Genomic DNA, 24,073 nt, shown 5'->3' with positions numbered 1-24,073 from the left:
CGTCCGCGGGCGTTCCGGGGCTGAGCCTGGCACTGCCGGGCTGCTCTGGGGGATTATCCCGGCTGTGCTGTGCCTCCCAGCCCCGCTGCCGATTCCCGCCCGCTATGCCCCCCAGCCCCGCTGCCTATTCCCGCCCCGCTGTGCCCCACACCCGGTGGCGTCCAGCTCCCACCCGGGGGAAGCCGCTGCGGGCCCCCGTGGCGGACGGCCCACGGGGCGGAGGCGGGATTTGCTCTGCAACTTTATTCACACGGGGTACTCCGCAGCCCCCGTCCCGCCTGTCGCCGCGGGGCAGGCGGGGGCCGGGCGGCGGGAGGCTGGGTGCTCGGTGCTCGGGGGTCCAGGCCCTCGGGGATCACTGGCAGGTGTTGTAGATCTGGACCTGCTGGTTGATGGTGGCCAGCACCTCCCTCATTCTGGCCTCCAGCCCGCCCAGCTGGGCCGCTTTGGCATCCAGCACCCGCTCGTTCCGCTCGTACTCCTCCTCCAGCGCTGCGGGGACACGGGAACATGAGTCAGCCCGGCCTCCCACCGCTGCCCCCAGCCCCGCCCCAGCATCCCCGCTCCGGCCTCACCTCGCAGCCGCTGCAGCTTGCCCTGGGCGTCCTGCAGCAGCCCCGCGGCCTCCTCCCGCAGCTGCTGTGCCCGGCTGCCCGCCTGCTGCACGCCCTGCGCCCGGTGCTCCACCAGCTCCTGCGCTGTCCGGTACCGGTCCCGAAGTGGCCCGTCCAGCACCTGCTGGGCAGCGGGGCTGGTCAGCAGCATCGCCACGGGACCCCTGTTGCCACGTTGTCCCCCTGATCACTCACCTGCTTGGCCTCGCCGGCCCGGTCCCGCGCAGCGCTGGCTGCCTCCTGGGCACGTGTGGCTGCCAGGCTGTTGTTTGCCCGTTTCACCTTCAGGGCGTCAGTTTGCCTGTCCAGGAGCCCGATCTGCTCCATGGCACCTGCCAGCTGCTGCTCTGCACTTCCTGTCTGGGTCTGCATCTGGGGATGGTGGCATGGGAGTTTGGTGATTGCACAGTGGGGATGGGGTCCCCTGGTCGTAGGGATGGGGCTCTCACCGTGGCAAGGGCACTCTCGCTGTGCTGGATGTCACCAGCAGCCTGCTGCAGCGCCCGCTCAGCCATGCCCTGGGCTTGCCGTGCCTCCTCCAGCGCCTGCCGCACGGCCTCAGCCGTGCCCCGCACTGCCTCTGCCCGAGCCCTGCGGCCACATAGCAAAGCCTCAGCATGGCCTGGGCTGGGCTCCCCAGAGGGATTGAGTCCTCACATCCCTGGGCTCACCTGGCCCGCTGGGCATCCTGCAGCAGCTGCCCAGCCTGCTGCACGTCACTGGCTGTCTGCTCCAGGATGGCATCCACGCTGGCCAGGCTGCGCACCCGCGTCTTGATCTCCTCGGCCAGGCGGTGGATCTGGTCCGGTGCAGCGGGGAGTGACAGCTCCAGTACCCGACTGGCTACCACCTCAATGCTCTCAGGATCAGCCCCCTCCTCTGCAGGTGGAAGCAGTCAGTGTGTTTGCTGCAGCACACCGGGGTGCAGGGGGCAGGCAGGCCAAAGGGCAGAGGGGAACATGGGACAGGGCAGGGGGGCCAGAGATGGCTGCAGGGCACAGGATGGCTGGGGCAGGGCAGGGACCAGGCAATGCAGCATGGGGCAGGGGTGGCACAGCCCACATGCAGTGTTGGGACAATGCAGTGCAGTGCAGGGTCAGTGCAGTGTGGTGCAGGTGCAGAGCCACAGAGCCCTAGGTAGGGGTGGCCAGCCCTCCCGGCATGCTGGCACTCACGGCTCAGGAAGGCCTTGACATGGCTGATGAGCTCCCTCAGCTCCTTGTTGGAGCTCTCCACACGGGCCCTGGTCTGGTTCGCCTTGTCCAGGGCTGCCTGCGCTCGCAGCCGGGCCTCATCTGCCTTCCCCTTGGCCTCTGCCACCTGAGCATGGGCAGAGACCCTCGGTGCCAGCCCCAAGGGCTGCAGAGTGTGGCTGTGCCACCAGATCCCACCAGCACCCATGGGCCACACACCTTGTGGGAGAGCTGGGCCATGTCGCTGGCAGCCTGACGCAGCTCCTCCTGCGCGTGGCGTGCCCGGTCCAGAGCACTGTCAGCCTTGGACACGGCTCCACCACAGCTCAGACCACCACAGCGTCGTCCCCCGTCCTCATCCTGGCACCCAGCACCCCCACAAGGGCTCTCAGCACAGGGCACATCTCCCACCACACCGCAGACCTGCAAGGCAGCACGGGATCAGGGCAGTTCTGGGGGCCATTCCCCAGCTCCCTGCCCGTGTCCCACCTTCTCGTTGAGCGGCTGCAGGCTCAGCGCCTGTGCCCTCGCTGCCAGGTCCATCAGTGCCCGCCGGCTGGCTGCGTTGTGGCGGTTGAAGCCATCCCTGTGGCTGGCCAGGAGCTGCTCAGTGCGCTGCCGAGTGCCGGCCGAGCTGCTGACAGGGCTGGGCACGGCACGGGTGGAGGCGTCCGCCCGGCGCTCGGCCTCCTGTGACTCCTGATAGGACTGACGGATACTGTCATAGGCACCTGGGGGGCAGGGACACTGTCAGACCCCCGGCCATGGCCTGACCGCCCTGGCCTGCCTCTGTGGTGTGGCTCACCGAGGAAATTGGAGGTCTTGAGGGTGTGTAGCCGCTGTTCCAAGTCCTGCAGGCTGTGGTTGAGGGCGCGGGCGCCCCGGTCCACAGTGTTCAGCACATGGCTGGCATTGAAGTTGGCATCCTGAGCGGCCGTCAGCTCCCCTTCCACCCGTGTCAGCCTCTCAGTTGCCTCCTCGATCTGGCGCCTGCAAAGCAAGGGGGTGAAAAGCTGCCCCTCGGCTACCCTGGGAGCCGTGCCCCGTGCCAGGTGCTCACCGCAGCCCCTCCATGGTGCGTGTCAGGTGGGCAGCGGCGGCAGCAGTGGTGTTGCGGGCGGCCACCACGTCACGTACAGCGGCCAGTTTCTCCTCCAGCTGCCGGAAGGTGCCCTCGAAGGCGCCGGCAGCCCCGGTGTGCTGCAGGAGCCTGGCCCGCTCTGCCAGCGCTCGGGTACGGGCAGCCAGATCCTGCACCACACGGTCCCAGTCCCCGAAGCAGGGGTGGCAGGGCTGGCAGGCAGGGAAGGTACCAGAAAAGCCCCGGGCACACTGGTCACAGCGGACTCCAGAGATGCCAGGCCGGCAGTCACAGTGGCCGCTGCTGCGGTGGCACTGGGCACTGGCTATGCCACGGGGGTCACAGTCACAGGCTGCAGGGAAAGTAGTGTCAGGGCACCAGAGGCTCCACTGTGGTCCCCCCACTGGCACCGGCTCTCACCTCGGCACTGCTGCCGCGGGTCACCCCAGTGCTGCTCCTGGCAGTCGGTGCAAGTCCGGCCGCCAAAGCCTGGCCGGCAGGAGCACTGCCCTGTGAACTGACAGACATGGCATGGCCAGGCTGGCACTGCTGCAGCACACCCCCAGCCCTATCCCATCCCCCAACCCCTGTCCCTGACGTGTCTCACCTGGTTGCAGGTGGGTGACAGGGAGTGCTGGGGGTGGCAGTCACAAGGCTGGCAGCCTTGCCCGCTGGCCAGGTTCCAGTAGTTGGGGCTGCAGCGGTCACAGCTCTGGCCCTCCACATGGGGCAGGCAGTGGCACTGCCCGCTGTGCCTGTCACAGTGGCACTGCTGCGGCCCACAGGTGCTGGCATCAGTGCCCAGGGGGTTGCAGGAGCAACCTGGAACCAAGAGACACTGAGCAGAGATAGAGTTGAGGGAATGAGGGCAAGGATGGGAATGAGATTGGGATGGAGATGGGATGGAAGTTCTGATGGGGACAGAGCAGGAGTGGGATGATGATGGATGAGGGTGGAAGCAGAATGGACACAGAGATTGGACAAGGACGGGGTAGAGACTGGAGGAAGGGAGAATGTGTGCAGCATGAGGACCACTGGTGGGGATAGGATGGAGATGGGACCGGGGTCAGGATAGAGCTGGAATAAGGACAGGATGGGGATAGATGGATGGCAGTGGGGATGGGATGGCAATGGGGACAAGAATGGGCATGAGAATAGGATATAGATGGGAAGGAATAAGTTGGACATGGGGACAGGGACTGGGCCACAGTGCTGGGGCTGGGCAGAGGAGACAACCCTGTTACAGGGCAGGGCTGCAGGGACTCCCCAGCCCTGTGCACAAGCAGGGGCAGCCATTGGTGCACATGGGACTATTGCACACATGGTCCCCAAGGATGTGTCAGACCCTGGAGGCAAGTCTGTGTCTGTCCTGGCAGGCAGTGGGTACTCACGCCTGCAGCTGTGTCGTGTGGCATCCCCGTAGAAGCCGGGCTGGCACTCGGCGCAGTGGGGCCCTGCGGTGTTGTAGAGGCAGCGCAGGCACTGCCCTGTGCGCCGGTCACACGCCTCTGGGTCCGTCACGTCGATGTTATCGTGGCACTGGCAGGGCAGGCAGCGCCCGCCCTGCAGAGGGTCCCCATAGTACCCAGGGGCACACTCATCACAGCGGGAACCTGCTGACACAGAGCGCTGGGCAGTGCCTGGGGACAGGGCACCCCAGCAGGCACTGAGTGTGCCCTGGCAGGTACCCACCTGTGTACCCAGGGCTGCAGTGGCAGATGACCTGCTGGGAGTGGCTGTCTTGGTAGCAGGAGGCAGCGAAGTGGTGGGGGGTGCTGGGCCCCTCAGGACAGGGGCAGGGCCGGCAGTGCTGCCCGGAGCCAAGCACTGGGTTCCCAAAGTGTCCGGCTGCACACCTGCAGGCAGGAGGTCAGCAGGAGCTGGGGCTGCTGGCAGCACCCTGCCCCAGTCTGGCCACGTACCCCACCTACCTCTGGCACCTTTCCCCATCCGTGTGGTCACGGCAGCGCAGGCAGCTGCCTGTGCGAGGGTCACAGCTCTCGGCGTGCCCGTTGCACTGGCAGGGCCGGCACACAGGGAAGCCCCAGTGGCCGGGCTGGCAGCGGTCACAACGTGGGCCATGGGTGCCTTCACGGCAGGGGCACTGCCCGGTGGTGCTGTCACAGATGGTGCTCACTGAACCCTCACGGCTGCACTGGCATGCTGGAAGGCACAGCACCCACAGCGTCTGCCCCCGAGCTGTAGAGAGCACCCCTTCCCCATGCCCCCAGCCCTGGGATGCCCGGGCTCCTCTCCCACTGGCACTCACATCGGCACCCGCCGGGCCCAAAGCCAAAGGTTCCCGGAGAACAGCGGTGACAGCGCCGTCCCATGACGTTGGGTTTGCACTGGCACTGCCCACCCTGGGGCTGGCACTCGGCACTGAGTGAGCCCTGGGGATCGCAGAGGCAGGCTGTGGGCAGAGAGCAGGGTCAGTGTCAGCTGCTGTGGGACAGGGGCAGGACAGGGTGTGGGGCTGTACTCACGCAGCGCCCCATCATGCAGGATGGCTGAGAGGCTGTGCAGGAGGCTGGAGCAAGGCTCAGCCACAGGCGAGGGCCCTGCAGCGTGGAAAGGTTGGGCACAGTGGTACCGCTCAAAGGTTTCCCGGCGCTCCATGGAGCTGGGGTCACCCGCAATGAACATCTCCAGTGAGGAGTAACGGGGCAGGAGCACCAGCTGCGGGGCAAAGTCAGTGGGACATCACGTCCCTCTCTCCCTGTGTTCCCTATGGCTGCATCCTATCCCCCTAAAGGGTTGCTGTCCCCCATCCCAGTGGCTGTCTGCCCCTCACCGAATCAATGAGCACACTGGCAGTGGGATCCTGATGAGCAGCAGCACAGCCCAGTTCCAGGCGGAGCATGTAGGAGACACCCTGCTCCAGACAGATGGGCTGGGACAGCACCACATACCTGGATGGGGACAAAACGGAACAAGGGCAGCCATGTGCCTCCAGTGAGCCCCAGCACAGCCCAACCCTACTGAGGTGTTTACCTGGCACCAGAGGGGAGGCTGGTGGAGAGCTGGTCATCAGCAGGGATGGTGTTTCCACAAGGGCTGCTGGCGGAGACAGGGCTGGGGCGCAGCACCTTCAGCCTCACCTCCTGCCAGGCCTCTGGGTGCTGGCAGCCAAGAAGGGGCAGTGTCAAAGAGCCTGACCATCTGGAACTCCCCACCACTACCTCCCAATCTGGCAATATATCACACTGCTGGCTTCACCATCTGGTGCTCACCTGTGGCTCATAGCGGATGACCACATCGTACTCAGTGGAGAAAGGCACATCACTCACATGGAACTCCACCCAGCCGCCTTCCAACATGCGGGCAAAGCCTGTCCCTGTCCAGGAAGCTGGACGGTCTGGGGGCGGCTCACGCTCCACCACTGAGCCCTGGTGCAAGCAGGTGTTGTGAGATAGGACCCTGAAAATCACCTTGGCCAGCAGGCACTGCTCTGCCCTGAGCAGGGAGGCAGACCACTGCCTGCTGGTCTGGGCACCCTGCAAAGGGGCACCCACTGTGCTGTTCTGCCTGATGTCCTCCCCAGGGACACCTGCATTCCTTACCTGATGCAGCCGTGCATCCTCCGCCTCATAGGTGTAATGATCCAGGTTGATGCGGTAGAAACCGGTCTCCACCTGCTCACACTGTCGTCCTATCACATGGCTGCGGCACTGGCACTGCCCCGTCCCCATGGCACACCTGGTACCCCAGCAGCACCATCAGCCCTGATGCCAGGAGGGGTGTCCCTTGCCCTCTGCATCCCCACAAAGACTCACAGGTTGTTGCGAGCACCTCCCACATCGCAGTCACAGGGCCGGCAGCCCGGGAGGTCGTGGCTCAGTCCCCAGTGCTCGGGCTGCAGGGGGTCACAGGGCGTTAAAGAGCAGCTGTCTGTGTGCTGCAGTGCTGAGTACTGTGCAGGGGCCGTGGCACAGCCCCACTCACCAGGCACTGGTTGCAGCTGCGCCCGGTCACCAGCCGCTTGCAGAAGCACTCCCCACTGACAGGGTCACACCGGCTGCCATCAGCCACCGTGCCACGGGGATCACAATGGCACCCTGCATGGAGAGACAGCAGTTTCCAGCAATGCAAAACCACGTGCCCAACCCCAATAGGTGCCACCCCGGTACCTACTTCGGCAGCCTTGCGGGTTGTCGGCGCTGAGGCCGAAGAAGCCGGGTTTGCAGCGGTCACAGCGGGGACCAGCCACGTGCTCCTTGCAGCGGCACTGCCCCGCAATCAGGCCCCTGGCTGGGTCATCAGCACCGTCACACAGCCCACCATCCAGAGAACCCTCAGGGTCACAGTCACAGGCTGGGGAGACAGGCAGGGTGAGCACTGTGACCACCAAAGCACCCCCCTGCACAGCCTGCCCCGCACTGACCTCGGCACACCGCGGGGTCCCGCAGGTCCTTGGTGGGGTCCTTGTAGTAGAAGGGCTTGCAGAGGTGACAGCGACGGCCCATGGTGTTGTGCTGGCAGCCATCACACACACCCCCACTGGTGTTCCCCGTGGCCAGGAACACGGCCATGTCAAAGTGGCACCGCCGTGAGTGCTCATTGCAGTCACAGCCTGCAGGGACAGCACCGTGGCATGGCATGTGGCACCACGGCCCACACCTGGCAGGCAGCACCCCAAGTGCCAAACCTCCCCTGCCTGGGCTCTCCTTGCTGACATGCAGCAATACAATCCCAAACCTCCCCAAAGTACAGCCCTGGCACCCTAGACACCCTCAGCCAGTCTGCATGATGCCAGTCACCACCAAACCGCATCCCACTGTACAACACCCCAAAACCCCTGGCACAGCACAGCCTGGCAGCTCTGGCACTGGGATCACTGTGCCAGGAGCCGGTGCCAGCAGGGCACTCACGGTGACAGGCGTTGGTGCTGGAGCCCTCAGCCGGGCGCCAGGGCAGGTCTTGGTAGAAATCCTCACAGCGTTCGCAGTTCAGCCCCTGCGTGTGGTGTTTGCAGACACAGCGCCCGTGCACCTGCCAGGATGCCACGGTGAGGGGCTGCGGGACCAGGCGGCACAGCTACCCAGCTGCAGCAGGGCACACAGGCCTGGCCTGCCCTACCATGCCATCGGTGGTGGCAGGGGCCCCGCTGAGCGGGGCGCACTCAGAGGCGTGCCCGTAGCAGAAGCAGTTCCCGCGCATCACCAGCTCGTAGAGCGCGTAGTAGTACTTCTCCCGGATCTCCCGCCGAGAGTCCAGCAGGTTGTCCCCCAGGGTGTGCAGCTTGGTGAGGTTCACCCGCAGGTTGGTGACACGCAGCAGGTCTAGGGCAGGGAGAGACCCCTGTTGGCACAGGGTGGCTGGGCACATCTATGCACAGCTCAACTCTGCCAGGCACAGCTGGGCTGGGCTGAGCATGGCACAGGAGGCTGTGTGTGGTTCAGAGGAGCTGGGCATGGTTGGGATGGGTTGTGCACAGCATGGGGTGTCCATGCAGGGCTGCACAGTATCAGGCTGGTCTTTTGTGGTTTTCTATATCACACAGTGTTGGCCCAGGCCCGTGCATGGTTTGGCTCACAGGCACGTGGTTGCATGTGGCCAGGCTGGGCTGCACGTAGCTGTGGGGGTTCGGCTCCCACACACGTAGCTGTGCACAGTCTGGCTGTGCGTGGGCAGGGCTCTGCATTCCCACAGCAGAGGCAGGCTGGGACCCCACCAGTGCAGAACAGCACTCTTGGCACAGCCCCTTTCACGTGTCTCAGGACACTCACCTTTGGGGGCCGTTCCCAGGAGACGGTTGTGCCTGGTGTGGTGGGTGCAGCCTGGGGGCCTTGGGAACACAGGATAGCTTCCCCAGAACTGCATTTTCCCAGAAGCCCTGCCCTGCAGATTCCACCCCTCCTGCTCCCAGGCTAAATTTAGCTTGGGTGGGTGATTAACCCACTGTGTCCCATGCCCAGCCTGACTTCCCATCTCAAACCACAGCTGGTGTTGGGCTCAGCCGTGGCACAGCCATCCTCCTCCATTTAACCCAATGCAGCCTGATCTTCAGCTGCTCTCACAGGGCAGGGTGCAGAGGGGCCAAGACCCCGCAGGCCTGATCAGGTCCTGATCCCTGTGTAGGGCCCAGAGCAGGGAGAGAGCAGCCAAAATAGCTACACCCAAAATAGAGCAGCCAAGCAGGAGCCCAGATGGCCGGCGACTCACTTTGGATGGCAGGGCTGTAGGGGTCCCGGATGGGAATGGCAGGGTCCAGCACCCGGTAGATGACCTGGAAGGGACAACAAGGTGATGAGAGCAGTGCAGGGGATCCCCTGACTCTCCTGGGACACTCGAGGGCCTCACCTCCCCCTCAGTGGAGGGCTCGATGTCAGAGTAGCGGGACTCGCAGACGACATCATCGATGCGGCGCGGGGGCCCGTGGGGCACGTGGGGAAAGGAAGCAGCGCAGTCGTAGGCGAAGTAGCGATACACCTTCCAGGTGTGCCCGAAGTCAGCTGAGCGCTCCACCAGCATGGCCGCAGGCCGGAACGTCTGCGAGACACCCGTGTGGGACACGGGATAGCCCCACAGTCCCTGAGGGCGTGATCCATCCCGTCCTGTCCCAGCCTGGATACCCACACGCTGGGACCCACCTTGAAGGTCATGATGAGATGGGTGAAGTGGAACTCGGCCTCCAGGTCCAGCTGGATGCTGACATGCTCCACACCTGGGGGTGACAAGTGTGACAAGTGGAAGCACCCACTCACGGGTCCCGGGGGTTCGTTCCCCCCACCCGGCAGTGGTCCAGGGGTGCGGCCACGGCCACAGGCTGAGTCACACTTCCTCAGTGTGGGAGGAAGGGAAGGAGAGCCCCTCGGGACAGGACAGGATGCTCCACCATCCCCACCCACTACTCACCGTTCTCTGACTGCCACCAGGCTTTCTTGGGGCGGGGGGCAAAGCTGGTGACCACATTCTGGATGCGGTGGCTGTTGGTGTTGGTGCGGGCATCGTAGGGCCGCCGGGAGTCGCAGATGAAGCACTTTTTCTCCTCCTGCGAGTTGGAAGGCTCAATGACGTCCCCAACCGTGTCCCGTGCCCCTCATCCTTGTCTTGTCCCCCCAGGCCCCGTCCCACTCACCTGGAGGTGGCTGACGATGCAGTAGGGCTGGGGCCGGCGCAGCCCGCAGGTGGAGGTGGCACTCAGGCGGGCTGCTCGTCCCACCAGCAGGTCCCCGGTGGCCGGGTAGCAGCTGCCGCGGGCACAGCCCTGGGGGGAATCGGGGGCCAGGGCCGCCCCCAGCCCTGCGGAGCGGCGGGCGGCTGAGGGCGCTGCGGGGCCGGGGGGGCCGGGGCCGGGTTTCCCCCCGCCGCGCCCGGGGCCCCTTCCGCGACCGCCCGGAAACGGGACGGCGGGGCCGGGCCGGACCCTGGCGCCCACCGGCCCCGCCGCGGCGCGGGGCGCGGACTCACCGGCCAGCAGCGGCAGCAGCAGCAGGACGGCGGGGCTCCGCTTCGCCGGGCTCCGCATCGCGGGGCGCCACGGGGCCACACGGGACGGAAAGGGGCGCAAAGGGCGCGCAAAGGGGGCGCTCAGCAGGTGCCCACCGGTCCCGTCCCGTCCCGTCCTGACTCACCGGTTCCCCTTCTCGTTCCCGTTCCCAGTCCTTTCCCCGTCCCCTTCCCGGTCCCTCCCGGCCCCTCCGAACTGGCGGCAGGCGCAGCGCTCGGGGCTGCGCGGAAAGCGCGGGGCGGATCCCGGCTGGAGCGGGGGAGCGGGCCGGCCGGGAGAGGCGGGCGGAGGCAGGAGCAGGCTGGACAGAAGGCATCGGACACAGGCACACACAGTTTAGGGCTTTATTTGGAGGCGCGCCCGCACTAAAGGCTCCCGCAGAGTGGACGGGACTCCCGGGCTCGGGGACCTGCGGGGCGGCGGGGCAGGACCGGCCCCCGGTCCCGCCAGTGGTCCCTAGCAGGTGGCGTAAGCGTTGGCCCTCTCCCGGATCTCCTGCAACAGCCCGGTGACCTGCTGCTCCAAAGCCTGCAGCCGTGTCACCTTTGCCGCCATCATCCGTTCATTGGCCCCAAAGCGCTGCTCCAGATCTGTGGGACACGCAACATGGTCACAGTGCAGCCTCCCACCATGTCCCATAGTCGGGACACCCGGTGGGACAGGCCCAGGGGGACGCGGGGAGATGTATGGGGAGGTGGCAGGAAATGTACCCCACCATGTGCTCCCTCTCACCTTCCAGCTTCCTTTTGCTGTTGCTGGCCTTATCCAGGAGGTCTCGGGCTTCTGCCATCAGCTGCGACACACGCTGCAGGGCCCCGCCAGACACCCTGTCCAGCGTGCCCACCCGGTTCTTCAGCACCACATAACGCTGTGTTACCTGGGCCAGGTCCTGGCGGCACAAGGGCATGGTGAGGCTGAGCACCTGCAGCACCCAGTACCTGCTTGGTGGCATGCATAACCAGGCAGGGATGGAGCTCACCTGGCTAAGTGTCCCTGAGGTGGTGGTGGCACGCTGTGCCCCATCCTTGGCTTGCTGGGCCAGGTGGCGAGCGCCCCGGCCGTGCTCCTGCAGGGTGGCGATGCGCTGTGCCAGCTCCCGCAGCCGCCGCTGCGCCTGAGACTCCTTCCTGTCCAGCCCCTGCAGCCTGCGCTCCGCCTGGCAGGGACGGGCACCGGCTGCAGCAGGCGCAGCAAGCACCATGCCCATGGTGCCAGCCCCACTGCCCTGGCACCTGCCCAATGCCAGCCACATTTCCCCAGCGCCAGCCTCCCTACCCATAATGTGCCCAAGGCATCAGTCTTCCTCTGCACAGCACTGATCCCATTATGCCCAGCAGTACCAGCTCCACTCCCCGAGCCCATGCTCCTCACCTCCCTGGCTCTCTTCTCAGCCACCTGGATGGCATCCCTGGCGCTCTGCAGGGTGCTCCCTGCTGTCATCGCCTGTGTCCGTGCCACCTCCAGTGCCTGCTGTGTCCCCGCCAGCTCATCCCTTATGCCTTCTGCTCGGTCCCTGCAGCAGCACAGGCAGCTCCAGCCCTTGCTGCTGCAGGGGGACTGACCCTATCCCCTGACTGCCCCAGCATGGTCCCACCACTTGCCTGGCCTCCTGTCCCTGTGCCAGCAGATCCCGTGCCACAGCCAGCCCCTCCGCTGTGCTGTTGAGAACCGCATCCACCCCCTCCAGCTGGCTGATGCTCTCCCGCATCTCCCACAGCAGCTCCTGGATCTGTCCTGGGCTACTGGGCAGGGAGATGTTCAGCACCTGCCGGGCCACCAGCTCGATGCTGCCTGGGTCAGCTCCCTCCTCTGCGGGGACAGGGGAGCAGGGTGGGCTCAGGGGGGGCTCACTGAGTCCTGCCATGCCCACGTGCCCACCCGGTGCTGTCACTACCTGCCAGGAAGGCCTTGATTCGGCGGATGAAGTCCCGCAGCTGGGCTGTCGCCTTCTCTGCACGGCTGCGGGCGGCCTGAGAGCGCCCCAGCGCCTCTGCTGCCCTGCTGCGTGCCCCCCGTGCCAGCTCCTGCACCTCCTGCATCTGAGGGGCACCTGGCTGAGCAGGGGGCACAGGGCAGCCCCGGGAGGGGGCATTTGGGGTGAGCAGGGGGTACGAGGGGACAGGATATGAGCCTGCAAAGGAGCGTGCAAGAGGGGTGCAAGGGGACAGAGGGTACAGCAGTGGCCCAAGGGGGCACACACACAACTGGCACAAGGGACATCTCTGAATGGGCATAAGAGACACGTACAGAACTAACATGCTTGAGGGCATGGAAAAGGAAAAAACAGGACACAGAAGCGGGCCATGGAAAGGGCACAAACAGGACATGCAAAGGGGACACAAGGGGACCCCAGAAAGTGCCATGAAGCAACCACCCCTACCTTCTGTGCCACAACACCCAGCTGCCCTAATGCCACCTCCAGCTGCTGAGAGGCATTATGAGCACTGCTCAGGGCTCGAGCTGAGACAGGCAGTGCCCCTGCACACCCAGTGCCACCGCAGTGCCTTGTCCCCTCACTGTCTCGGCACAAGGCTCCTCCACAAGACGCGTCCTCACAGCTCCGGTCTCCGGGCGCCCCACAAATCTGTGATGATGCCAATGGTGGAAATGGCAGCTCAACGCTACATGGCGGGTGATGCCCGCACTGCTTCTGCCAGTCCTGTTCTCACCTTCTCGTTGATCCTGGCAATGTTGAGCCCCATCACCCGTTTTTGTGTCTCCCGTAAGGATTTCCGGGCGGCGGCTGTGCCACGGCGGAAGGTATCGCCCCGCTGCTTCAGCGCCCGCTCGGTCGCCCGCTGCGTCATCCGTGCCCTGCTGAGCTCGCCAGCCGTGCCATTGGCCAGCGCCTCCGCCTGCCGCGAGGCCTCCGCCGATGCCAGGATGCTGCGGTGGGACTCTGCGGGTGCGGGTGTCAGGCTTGGGCCGGCATGGCTGCCGCCAAACCCAAACCTCGCTGGTTGCTCTTACCGCTGAATCCAGCTGCTGCTACAGTGCCGAGGAGGCTCTGAAGGTGGGAGGTGGTTCGGTTGAGACCCCCCAGCTGGCGGCTCAGCTCAGCTAGCCGGCCATGGTGCTGCACATCCGCCTGCGCCAGCTGATTGAGATATTGCTCCAACTCTTGGAGGCGCTTCCCGAAATTGTCCAGCTCCATCCTTTGGGTAGGGAGGATGGCTTTAAACTTTCGGGCAGGGACAAGAGGGGGATCCCTCCACCCCAGCCCTACATGCACACTTGCCTGGTGCCACCCAGCTGCCTGGGCAGTCCATCGAGGAGGGGACTACCAGGGCTGTGCCCCTCTCCCAGCAGCTGTTCCACGTGTCCCAGAGCCTCCTCCAGCTCCCGCAGGCGACGGGGGCTGAGTGGGAGTGCAGAGCCCCCCTCCCTCAGTGCCTGCACGTGTGCCCCAAGGCGCTGCAGCCCTTCCCGCAGGCTGCCCACGGCCAGGTCCCAGCGCCCAAAGCAAGGGTGGCAGGGCGAGCAGCGGGGAAAGGGCTCCTGGTAGCCCCGCTGGCAGCGGTCACAGCGCAGCCCCCCGAAGCCCGGCCGGCAGCGGCACTGCCCGTTGTCCTGCTCGCACTGCGGGCTCTCGGCACCCAGCGGCTCACACTCACAAGCTGCAGAGACAGTTGGCACTGTGTCCCAGCCTTCCCATGGAGCCCCATGCCCCCAGACTGCCACCCTGTCCCAGCATCCCACCATATTCCTCCAGAATCCAATCTATCCCCAGCATCTTCTATTGTCCCCACAGTTCCACCAAGTACTGGGTCCCCTAAGTCCTGCATGCCCCAGAGACATGCTATGTCCTCAGTGTTCCACCACGTCCCCAGCATCCCACTGTTTCCCCAAGGTCTGTCATGCCCACAGTGTCCCACCACATTCCCAAGATCTCCTGAGTCCCTTGTGTCCCCAGTGTCCCACTGTCTCCTTAGTGTCCCATGTTCAGAGCTCCCACCATGTCCCCAGGGCCCCCATTTCCCTAGAGTCTCACTGCGCACCCAGAATCCCCCCATATCGCCCATCCCCAGAGCCCCTGCTTCCCCAGTCCCTGGGGTGTGCTCCCACCTTGGCACTCCTGCTCAGGATTTCCCCAGTGGTGCTCCTGGCACTGGGAACAGACACGACCCCCGAAGCCAGGCCGGCACTGGCACTGTCCTGTCACCTGCAGTGACAGTGCCATGCTCACTGAGCAGCTCACTGGGCCCCAGGAGGGCAGTGCAGCCGTACCAGGGTGCCAGGGGACTCACTGTGTCACAGGCAGGGTGCAGGGCGTGTGTGGGGTGGCAGCCACAGGGCTCACAGCCCCTTGGCCCCCCCAGGCCCCAGAAGTGGGGTGCGCAGCGATCACAGCTCTTGCCCACGACGTTGGGCCGGCAGGCACAGGCTCCTGTGCCACGGTCACAGTCACAGGTGCCATCGGTGCAGTGGGAGGCCAGTGTGCCCCGTGGGTCACAGCCGCAGCCTGCAGGAGGGTGGGTGGCCACATGGGGCTCAGCCCATACCCGCTGCCCAGGCAGTGTGGTGCTGAACCCAGCACCCCAAATCTGCCTGACCCCAGTGTCCCCCTGTGTGCCTGGCCTCAAACCCCTGCACAGCCCCACCAACCCCAATCCCTGTCCCCTGCCCAGCCCCAACCCAGGCACAGCCCCCTGCCCCTTCAAACAGCCCCAAACCTCTCCTGGCCCTGAACCCTAGCCCTGCAACACCCCAAAATTCTCCCTGACCCAACCCCAATCATCCACACCCAACCACAACCCCACACCTCATCCCTGCCTTGATCCCGTGCATCACTTCAACCTCCCCATCCCAAACCCCGGTGCAGCCCCAGCCCCGCAGCCCCCGCAGCCCTCACATCCCCGCAGCCCCGCAGCCCCACAGCCCCGCCAGCCCTACAGCCCCACAGCCCCGCAGCCCCACAGCCCCACAGCCCCACAGCCCCGGAGCCCCGCAGCCCCACAGCCCCGCAGCCCCACAGCCCCGGAGCCCCGCAGCCCCACAGCCCCGGAGCCCCGCAGCCCTGCAGCCCCACAGCCCCACAGCCCCGCAGCCCCCACAGCCCCGCAGCCCCACAGCCCCACAGCCCCGGAGCCCCGCAGCCCCACAGCCCCGCAGCCCCACAGCCCTGCAGCCCCCACAGCCCCACAGCCCTGCATCCCCACAGCCCCACAGCCCCACAGCCCCACAGCCCCACAGCCCCACAGCCCTGCAGCCCCCACAGCCCCACAGCCCTGCATCCCCACAGCCCCACAGCCCCACAGCCCCACAGCCCCACAGCCCCACGGCCCCACAGCCCCGCAGCCCCACAGCCCCGCTCACGCCGGCAGCTGCGCTGCAGGGCATTGCCGTAGTAGCCCGGCTGGCAGTGGGCACAGCGGGGCCCAGCCGTGTGGTACAGGCAGCGCAGGCACTGTCCCGTGCGGGGGTCGCAGCCCTCCGGGTCGCTGGTGTCGATGTTGTTGTTGCACTGGCAGGGCCGGCACTCCCCGCCCTCCATCTCCGGAGCCCCAAAGTACCCAGGGGAGCAGCGGTCGCAGCGGGGCCCTGCAGAGAGGGGGGCTGTAGGTGCTGGGGTCCCCCAGCCCTGCAGAGAGGGGGGCTGTAGGTGCTGGGGTCCCCCAGCCCTGCAGAGAGGGAGGCTGTAGGTGCTGGGGTCCCGCAGCCCCAGGCAGGGGGTCCCTGCTGCCCCGTGCCCGCCGTGCCCCTCACCCGCGTATCCAGGGGCGCAGAGGCAGACGATGTGGTGTGTCTCATCGTCCGCATGGCAGGCGCTCCCGTGGTAGTGCCGTGTGCCAGGGTAGCCGGGGCAGGGGCAGGGCCGGCACTGCTGCCCCGAGCCCAGCACTGGGTTCCCATAGTAACCGTCCTGGCACCTGAAAGGACGAGGGGGGACCCAGTGGGTCCCTCCAATCCACCATATACCATCCCACCATCCCATCCTATTCCATCATATCCTGTACCATCATATCTCACCCTATCCTAGCCAATCATATACCTCCCATTCCATCTCAATCTCATCCCATCCCATCCCATTCCATTGTATCCCATTCCATCCCATCCTATTCTACCCCATCCCATCATATCTATGCCAGTCCATCTCAATCCATCCCACCATTCCAACATATCTCATACCATCACATCTCATCCTGTCCTACTCCATTGTACCAACCTCATTCTATGCCACACCACCCCATGCCACGCCCTGGCCTCCTCGTGGAGCTGGCTCACCTCTCACAGTGCCGGCCGCTGGTGTGGTCGCGGCAGTGCAGGCAGGTGCCCGTGCGGGGGTCGCACTCCTCGGCGTGCCCGTTGCACTGGCAGGGCCGGCAGGCAGGGAAGCCCCAGTGGCCGGGCTGGCACTGGTCACACTGCCGGCCCACGGTGCCAGGCTGGCACCGGCACTGCCCGCTCACCTTGTCACACAGCTGGGACACCGAGCCCTCCGGGGAGCAGGTGCAGGCTGCAGGGCAGCACAACTCAGGTCAGGCACATGGGTGCGGGGACACAGGGGTGGACGGACAGACAGACAGACAGACAGGCAGGGGACCAGCGCCCAGAACATGCTCACTCCATGGGCTGTGGCACAAAAGGGCTCATGTGGACACACAGGTCCACAAGAGCACGGGTGGACAGACAGATGAGAGGGTGCAGGATAGCTCAATGCTCACAGGGGGCTCATGTGGATGGATGGATGGATGGATGGATGGATGGATGGATGGATGGATGGATGGATGGATGGATGGATGGATGGATGGATAACTGTGACTGAACCCATGGGCTGCAGGACAGCAGGGCTGAGATGGACATATGGGACAGACAGACAAGTGAAGAGGGTGCTGATGGCTGGACAGACAGACAGGAGAGACTGCAATTTCTGGCAGATGAAGATCCCAGTACTCACGGCTGCATCCCAGGGGCCCAAAGCCGAAGCTGCCAGGGGCACAGCGGTCGCAGCGTCGGCCGATGACGTGGGGCTTGCACTCACACTGCCCGCCCTGCACCTGGCACTCGCTGCTGCGGGAGCCCTGTGGGTCGCACTGGCAGGCTGCGGGAGCAGGACCAGCATGGGGCCAGGGCTGCCTTTTCTGCACCTGCCCACACCTGCCCACACCTGCCCATGCCCTGCCACTGCTCTCCTGCCCACCATGCCATGGGCATATCCTGACCCACTGCCCCAGCAGGGCTCCAACCCTGCCCACTCATGGGTCCCACCCTGCAGGCTCCCCACTCACGCAGAGCCCCGCCGTGCATCAGGGCTGAGACGCTGCAGACCAGGCGGGCACAGGCCTCAGCCAGGGGGTGAGGGGGGGCCATGCGAAACACCTCCAGGCACTGGTACCGCTCCAGCTCCTCCTGGCGCGCTGCTGCCTCTGCCCCATGGAACCCTGGCAACTCTGACACCCGTGGCAGGAGCACCAGCTGGGGGAAGGGAAGAGGAGATGGGGCAGGGGGGCACAGCCAGCCTCCACTGTGGCACTGACCACTAGGCTGGGTCCATGTGCTCCAGGACAGTCCCAATGCTGCTGAGGTCAACTACCCCAGCTCCATCAACAGCCCCAGCTCCACTGACACCCCCAACCCCACTGATATTCCCATAAAAAGTGCCATCCCCAGAAGCTTCCTTATTCCCTTCTACGCTGACTCCCCTATGCCAACCCTAACTCTATCTAAATCCCCAGTCTCATTGATATTCCCTTCCCTTTCAACATCTACTTCCCCATTCCCATCCCCATCCTCATCTGATCGCCATCTCCATCCCACCCTATCTCATCTCATCTCATCTCATCTCATCTCATCTCATCTCATCTCATCTCATCTCATCTCATCTCATCTCATCTCATCTCATCTCATCCCCATCCCCATCCCCATCCCCATCCCCATCCCAAACCCAAGTACATTCCCAGAGGGGGGTCACTTCCCACTCCAGCCTCTGGTTCCCTGTCCCTGCCCATGATCCCACCCCTGCCAAGCCTCAGGTACAAGGGGCAGTGGGACTCCCCTCACCGAGTCAATGAGGATGAAGGCACCAGGGTGGCGCTGGGTGACACCAGCCCGCTGAAGCCGCATGGTCACCTCATAAGGGGTGCTGGGCTCGAAGCAGAAGGGCCGGGACAGCAGCACGTACCTGTACAGAGCCAGGTGTTGCATGGGCACAACAGGGCCATGGAGACAGCAAAAGGACAGCAGCAGCAGGACCCAACCACCTCCCTCGTTCCCATCCCCAGCCCCCCCAGCCCATCCCGTCACACCTCTGGCTGTGGGGCAGACTCTGGCGGTACATCTGCTCGGAGGGCAGCAGGTTCCCACAGCGAGGGCTGGTGGGCAGCACCCGGGAGCTGACACTGACCACGGCCTCCCAGTCCTCGGCTGACTGTGGCAACAGGCAAGGCAGTGTCAGGGCTGAGCTGTGCCATACACGCCGTGGCCGTGGCTGTGGCCGTGCTCACCTCGGGCTCGTAGCGCAGCAGCAGCTCGTAGTCCATGGCGTAGGGCACGTTGTCCACGCGGAAGGTCAGGCCAGCCCCGTCCCGCACCCGGGCGAACCCCAAGCCTGTCCAGGTCACCATGCGCCCGGCACTGTCCCGCACCACCTCCTCCACATCCGGCTGGGCAGGGCACCGGCACAGTTTGGCTCTGGCTCTACCCCCAGCCACTTCTGCCCCGCAGTGCCTCACTGTGCCCTCCCCTGCCCCCTCACCTTGGGGGGCTGCTGGCGGCTGCGGCGCGAGGGGACGGGGGGCTGGGGAGCACGGAGGGGGCTGTGCTGATGCCGTGAGCGTCCCTTCCGCCCCGCCGGCTCCCTGGTGTCGTACTCCAGGCAGTCCTGGGGCACCTCCACCCGAATGGCGCCCTGCAGGGATGGGGTCAGGGGACGGCGGCCATGCAGAGGGACAGCCGTGCACAGGGCATGGTATAACAGCCACATGCAGGACAGGGTGACAGCCATGCATAGAGCACAGCAGCAGCTATGCATGGAGCATGGTGCACAGTCACAGCCATGCACAAGCACAGTGACCCCCAAGGACACTCACCGGGAGCTGAGGGTGGCTGTGGCCATGGCCGGTGGCCTGCTCGGCCTCATAGGTGTAGTAGTCGAGGGGGGCACAGAAGAAGCCGGGTTGTACCTGGTCACACTGCCGCCCCATGATGTGGGGACGGCAGGGACATGCCCCATCCTCCATGGAGCACCTGGGGGTGACCATCCTGTCCTTTCATCTGTCCTTCTGTCTGTGTCTTCATCCCTCCCTACGTCCATCTCTGTCCCCATCCCTCCCTCCCCCATGTGTGACTCCCAGCCCTGTCCCCACTCTAGTCCCCATCCCTGCCCCACAGGTGCTGTGCTGGGCCCCACCGGTTGTTGTAGGCTCCCCCGAAGTCACAGGCACAGGGCCGGCAGCCCCCCAGGTCGTAGCTCAGACCCCAGAACTCGGGCTGCAGTGAGGAGGGGACATGTAGAGCAGGTGTGGGGCCAACCCAGCCGTGGGGGTTGCTATAGGGTTGGGGACAGGTTGGGGCACTCACCACGCATTGGCTGCAGGAGCGCCCAGCCACGAAGCGTTTGCAGTAGCAGTCCCCACTGATGGGGTCACACGGGGAGCTGCCTGCCACCGTACCCCGTGGGTCACACCTGCATGCTGCCCCCACACGTGCACAGGTGAGGGGGTGCCAGTGGGATTACAGCCCACATGCTTCGTGGCCCTCCTTCCCCGTCCCATATCCATCCATCACCATCCCTTCCATCCCCATCCCTCCATCACCATCCCTCCATCACCATCCCTCCATCCATTCTCATACAGCTGCGCCATATCCCTCCATCCTACATCCTTTCATCTCCGTCCCTCTGTCCCAGATCCTTCCATCCTCATCCCTCCATCACCATACCTCCATCACCATAGCCTCCATCCCTCCACCCTCATCCATCCCACTCCCATTCCTCCATCAACATCTCTTCATTCCCCATCCCTCCAATTTCATCCCTTCCTCCCTACCCCTCCATCATCCCCCCATCCACTCTCCCACGCCATCCCTGGCTCCCAGCTCACGCTGACAGCCCTGTGGGTCGTCGTGGCTGAGGCCATAGGTGCCGTGCCGGCAGCGGTCACAGCGGGGCCCGGCCACGTTCTCCTTGCAGCGGCACTGCCCCGCAATCATGCCCAGCGCCACGTCCGTGTGCCCATCGCAGGCACCTCCATCCAGGGACCCTGCTGGGTCACAGTCACACGCTGCCAAGAGAGAGGATCATCAGTAGTTCTGGCTGCTGGCACCAGGAGCTGTGAGGCTGGGGCAGGTGGCACCAGGAGCCATAGGGCTGGGACAAGCCGTGGGGCTGGGTCCCAGGGCACTCACGGGCACAGGCAGTGGGGGACCGGATGTCGGAGCGAGGGTGCCGGTAGTAGAAGGGCTTGCAGAGGTGACAGCGACGGCCCATGGTGTTGTGTTGGCAGTCATCACACACACCCCCACTGGTGTTCCCCGTGGCCAGGAACACGGCCATGTCAAAGTGGCACCGCCGTGAGTGCTCGTTGCAGTCACAGCCTGCAGGGACAGCACCGTGGCATGGCATGTGGCACCACAGCCCACACCTGGCAGTGCCAAAGTGCCAAACCTCCCTTACCTGGATCCCCCTTACTCTGATATGCAACACCACAACTGCAAAGCTCCCCAAAGTACAGCCCTGGCACCCCAAAACCCCTGGCACAGCACAGCACTGACAGCCCTGGCACTCACGGCGACAGGCGTTGGTGTTGGAGCCCTCGGCCGGGCGCCAGGGCAGGTCGTGGTAGAAATCCTCGCAGCGCTCGCAGTTCAGCCCCTGCGTGTGGTGCTCGCAGACACAGCGCCCGTGGATCTGGGGGGAGCACCCAGCTCAGCGGGGCTGCCAGGTCCCGTGGGGCACCGTGCCATGCTGCTGGGTGCGTGTGCCTCACCATGCCAGGGACAGAGGGTGTCGGGGCACCCGGTGCTGGGGCACAGTGGGCAGCGTGGCCGTGGCAGAAGCAGCTCCCGCGCAGCACCAGCTCATCCACAGCGTAGTAGTACTTGTGCAGCACCTCCCGCCGAGAGTCCAGCAGGTTGTCTCCCAGCGTGTGCAGCTTGGTGAGGTTCACCCGCAGGTTGGTGACACGCAGCAGGTCTGGGGGTGTGTCACTGTAAGCACCTGCCCTAACACCAGCCCTGCATCCCCCCACACCCCGGCAACATACCCTGGATGTCTGGGCTGTAGGGATCTGCTACGGGGATGGAGGGGTCCAGCACCTTGAAGATGACCTGTGAGAAGGAAGGAATGTGTGATCCCATTCCACCCAGACCCCTGGCCCTGCTCTGCACCACCCCATCCCCACGCACCTCCCCGTGGCTGGACGGCTCGATCTCAGAGTAGCGCTGGTCACACAGCACCTCATCCACAAGCCCCAGGGAGTGGCTGGGGATTCCAGGGAAGAGCTTGGAGCAGTTGTAGGCAAAGTAGCGATACACCTTCCAGGTGCGCCCAAAGTCTGCTGAGCGCTCCACCAGCATGGCCGCGGGGCGGAAGGTCTGCAAGACACCCAGATGGGATGGGGACCAGACCCACAGCCCCTCCAGATCCATCCTGTCCAATCCCGTCCCATCCCAGGGATCCATGTGCCAGGACCCACTTTAAACTTCATGATGAGATGGGTGAAGTGGAACTCGCCCTCCAGGTCCAGGCGGATGCTGACATGCTCCACACCTGGGAGACAAAGAGAGACAGAGATGGCTGAGGCTGGGGAAGACCCCCATGGCCATGCAGCCCCACAGCACATGCATCTGGGGCAACCCCAGTGCCACCCTGACCTCACCGTTCTCCGACTGCCACCAGGTCCGTTTGTCATGGGGGCTGCTCAGGTAAATGACATTCTCGATGCGGTGGCTCTCAGGCAGGGACGGGTCACGTGAGTCACAGATGAAACATTTCTCCGAGTCCTGTGCCAGGGAGTGGCACCATCAGGGATGGGTGATGGAAACTGCACCAGTGCCTGGCTGTGTGGGTCTATGCCGGAGCTGTTCTGGGGCTGGGTGGGCTCACCTGGAGGTGGCTGACGATGCAGTACTCCTGGGGCCCATCCAGCCCACAGGTGGAGGTGGCACTCAGGCGGGAGGCTCGCCCCACCAGCAGGTTCCCAGTGGCTGGGTAGCAGCTGCCGCGGGCACAGCCGTGGCTCAGGTCAGGCTCCTGCCAATCCCCTGCCACCAGTCCCCCGACTGCAGAGAGCATGAGGGCGCAGGCTGGGGGCTGCACTGGGGTGCTTGGGCACCCCCTGCTTCCCCACGCACCCACCCCACCCCCAGCCGTCCCATCCCGTCCCATCCCTGCATCCCGACCCACTGATGCAGCATGAAGCTCCATGATCCGGAAAGGTGCTGGCAGCAGCGCCGCAGCCTCGTGACCAGGGGCAGGGAGTGGGGTGACTGGGGGGCTGGGCTGCCCCTGCTCCTGGGGGCCCGGGCAGCCCCAGGGTGCCGAGAAGCGCCACGGGGAGTCAGAAGCCAGGTCAGGCGCTTGCTAATCCCGACAGGGCTTAGTGCAGCCTGGATTCCCCGCTGGATTTTGTGGCAGTCAGGCTGTGGGCGCTGCCAGGCAGGGAGCATCGCCACTGCCACCACCTCCGCTGCCCAGCACCCTCCAACCAGACTGGGGTCCCTGAACCACCGCAGCTCCCAGCAGCGTGGGCATGCAGGGTGCCCACAAGGCCAATGCTTACCCAGGAGGAAAGCAAGCACCAAGAGGTCCATGGGCAACCACGGGATCTGCCTGGTGGAACATGGAGATGGCACTGCGATAGGGCGTATGGCACGGGGTACAAATCAGCTGGTGCCTGTCCTCTCCTGGCTCTAGCATGACTGTGCAGTCCAGGATGCACCCCCCACACCGGCATGGTGCTTTCCAGGGACAACACGAGGAATCAGGGTCATTTGGGGCAGCTGGGTCTGAAAGCCCTCCGGAATGACATGCAGTGTCCACCTGAGCAGCTCTGCGGGACTGTCACACACGCATCCAGGCACACAGCCATGCTATGCCCCACCAGAGCTGGCACAAACTGTGCCGTGCCCCACCCTGCCTGGCTCAGAATGGATCTATCCTTTTGAGAGTCACTAGCGTCCCTGGGGGGTACCAGCACCGGGCCAGGGCCAGCTTGGGAGGGGAGCCAGGAACGCTGGAGCCGGCTGGGCAAGGGCGTCCCTGACTCTGGCCAGGGTCCCGCTGTTAAATTTAGGTTGGAGCTGTCTTTTGTGTTTCCTCCTCTCCCGGTACTTCCCGCTCCCAGCCTCACAAGTGCTGGATCAAAGCCTGGTCTCGGCTCTGCCCAAACACATCTCTCCTGTCCCCCGCACGGAGCCAGCCCAGGGCAAGGGGCTCGGGGCGGCGGGGGGAGCCGCGGCTCCGTTCTGGCACCCGCCCCGCTCGAAGCCGTGCCAGGGCGATAGGCAAGGTGGTGCAGAGCCACGCGCTGGCACGAAGGTCCCCGAGCCCCCGAACCCCCCGTACCTGGCGTCCTGCGGCGTCGGGCGGGACCAAGGCCAGGGCCGAGGGCGGCGTGGGACCCGCTGCCCCTGGGCTGGGAGCGCAGAAATGAGCCGGGGCAAGGGCAGCGATGGGATGGCGGCTGGTGGCCCCCCTTCCCCGTGCACGATTCTTATTCAAATGGGCTGCCCGCTGAAAGGGACGGCGGTCTCCAGGCTACGGGAATGTCACTGCCGATTCCTTCTGCCTGGA

The 24,073-nt window shown here is 65.1% G+C and overlaps 2 protein-coding genes across 4 annotated transcripts; both read right to left on the bottom strand.

Annotated features, from left to right (window-relative positions):
- Positions 1–228: 228 nt before the first annotated feature.
- Positions 229–10,524, bottom strand: LOC134422614 (laminin subunit beta-2-like). 2 transcript variants are annotated; one of them, XM_063164851.1, is made up of 33 exons: positions 10,302–10,524; positions 9,970–10,133; positions 9,747–9,882; positions 9,482–9,555; positions 9,192–9,380; positions 9,054–9,117; positions 7,968–8,170; positions 7,760–7,880; positions 7,273–7,461; positions 7,023–7,202; positions 6,834–6,946; positions 6,665–6,744; positions 6,452–6,587; positions 6,122–6,277; positions 5,883–6,010; positions 5,683–5,800; positions 5,375–5,567; positions 5,158–5,301; positions 4,820–5,051; positions 4,581–4,744; positions 4,280–4,501; positions 3,496–3,710; positions 3,309–3,405; positions 2,868–3,240; positions 2,613–2,797; positions 2,297–2,538; positions 2,027–2,230; positions 1,790–1,934; positions 1,286–1,493; positions 1,064–1,205; positions 810–986; positions 576–738; positions 229–492 (listed from the first exon to the last, which is right to left on the bottom strand). In XM_063164851.1, the coding sequence occupies exons 1-33, from the start codon at positions 10,357–10,359 to the stop codon at positions 356–358; spliced, it is 5,352 nt and encodes a 1,783-aa protein (XP_063020921.1). In that variant the 5' UTR covers positions 10,360–10,524; the 3' UTR covers positions 229–355. The 2 variants fall into 2 exon arrangements, with proteins under 2 accessions (XP_063020921.1, XP_063020922.1); XM_063164852.1 differs by having other exon boundaries at positions 576–735.
- Positions 10,525–10,677: 153 nt separating this feature from the next.
- Positions 10,678–24,073, bottom strand: LOC134422613 (laminin subunit beta-2-like). Of its 2 annotated transcripts, XM_063164850.1 has the most exons (35): positions 23,846–24,073; positions 23,061–23,110; positions 22,385–22,560; positions 22,158–22,281; positions 21,975–22,048; positions 21,685–21,873; positions 21,543–21,606; positions 21,267–21,472; positions 21,067–21,187; positions 20,686–20,874; positions 20,382–20,561; positions 19,861–19,973; positions 19,691–19,770; positions 19,371–19,527; positions 19,037–19,189; positions 18,786–18,944; positions 18,588–18,709; positions 18,343–18,463; positions 17,571–17,757; positions 17,240–17,383; positions 16,567–16,798; positions 16,048–16,211; positions 15,658–15,882; positions 14,589–14,803; positions 14,407–14,503; positions 13,580–13,958; positions 13,312–13,496; positions 13,011–13,240; positions 12,722–12,925; positions 12,236–12,380; positions 11,943–12,150; positions 11,713–11,854; positions 11,321–11,497; positions 11,074–11,230; positions 10,678–10,931 (listed from the first exon to the last, which is right to left on the bottom strand). In XM_063164850.1, the coding sequence occupies exons 2-35, from the start codon at positions 23,089–23,091 to the stop codon at positions 10,798–10,800; spliced, it is 5,484 nt and encodes a 1,827-aa protein (XP_063020920.1). In that variant the 5' UTR covers positions 23,092–23,110; positions 23,846–24,073; the 3' UTR covers positions 10,678–10,797. The 2 variants fall into 2 exon arrangements, 1 of the variants encoding a protein (XP_063020920.1); XR_010028854.1 differs by lacking the exons at positions 10,678–10,931; positions 11,074–11,230; positions 19,037–19,189 and having other exon boundaries at positions 11,393–11,497; positions 11,713–12,150.

Source organism: Melospiza melodia, chromosome 10 (genome assembly GCF_035770615.1).
Source record: "Melospiza melodia melodia isolate bMelMel2 chromosome 10, bMelMel2.pri, whole genome shotgun sequence".
NCBI classification, from domain to species: domain Eukaryota; kingdom Metazoa; phylum Chordata; class Aves; order Passeriformes; family Passerellidae; genus Melospiza; species Melospiza melodia.
Note: the sequence above shows the minus strand (reverse complement) of the source record. Positions and strands in the feature narration are given on the sequence as shown.

Bases quoted from the DNA above. Each gene is read 5' to 3' on its own strand.
- LOC134422613 (XM_063164850.1), bottom strand. From the start codon at position 23,091: ATGGACCTCTTGGTGCTTGCTTTCCTCCTGG. The intron at 13,241-13,311 runs GTAAGAGCAACC...CCGCACCCGCAG, and splicing joins AGCAGCAGCTGGATTCAGCG to AGTCCCACCGCAGCATCCTG. The intron at 12,381-12,721 runs GTAGGGGTGGTT...GGTGCCCCTCAG, and splicing joins TGGGTGTTGTGGCACAGAAG to ATGCAGGAGGTGCAGGAGCT.
- LOC134422614 (XM_063164851.1), bottom strand. From the start codon at position 10,359: ATGCGGAGCCCGGCGAAGCGGAGCCCCGCCGTCCTGCTGCTGCTGCCG. The intron at 3,241-3,308 runs GTGAGAGCCGGT...CTTTCCCTGCAG, and splicing joins CCCGCGGCAGCAGTGCCGAG to CCTGTGACTGTGACCCCCGT. The intron at 1,494-1,789 runs GTGAGTGCCAGC...TTCCACCTGCAG, and splicing joins TGTCAAGGCCTTCCTGAGCC to AGGAGGGGGCTGATCCTGAG.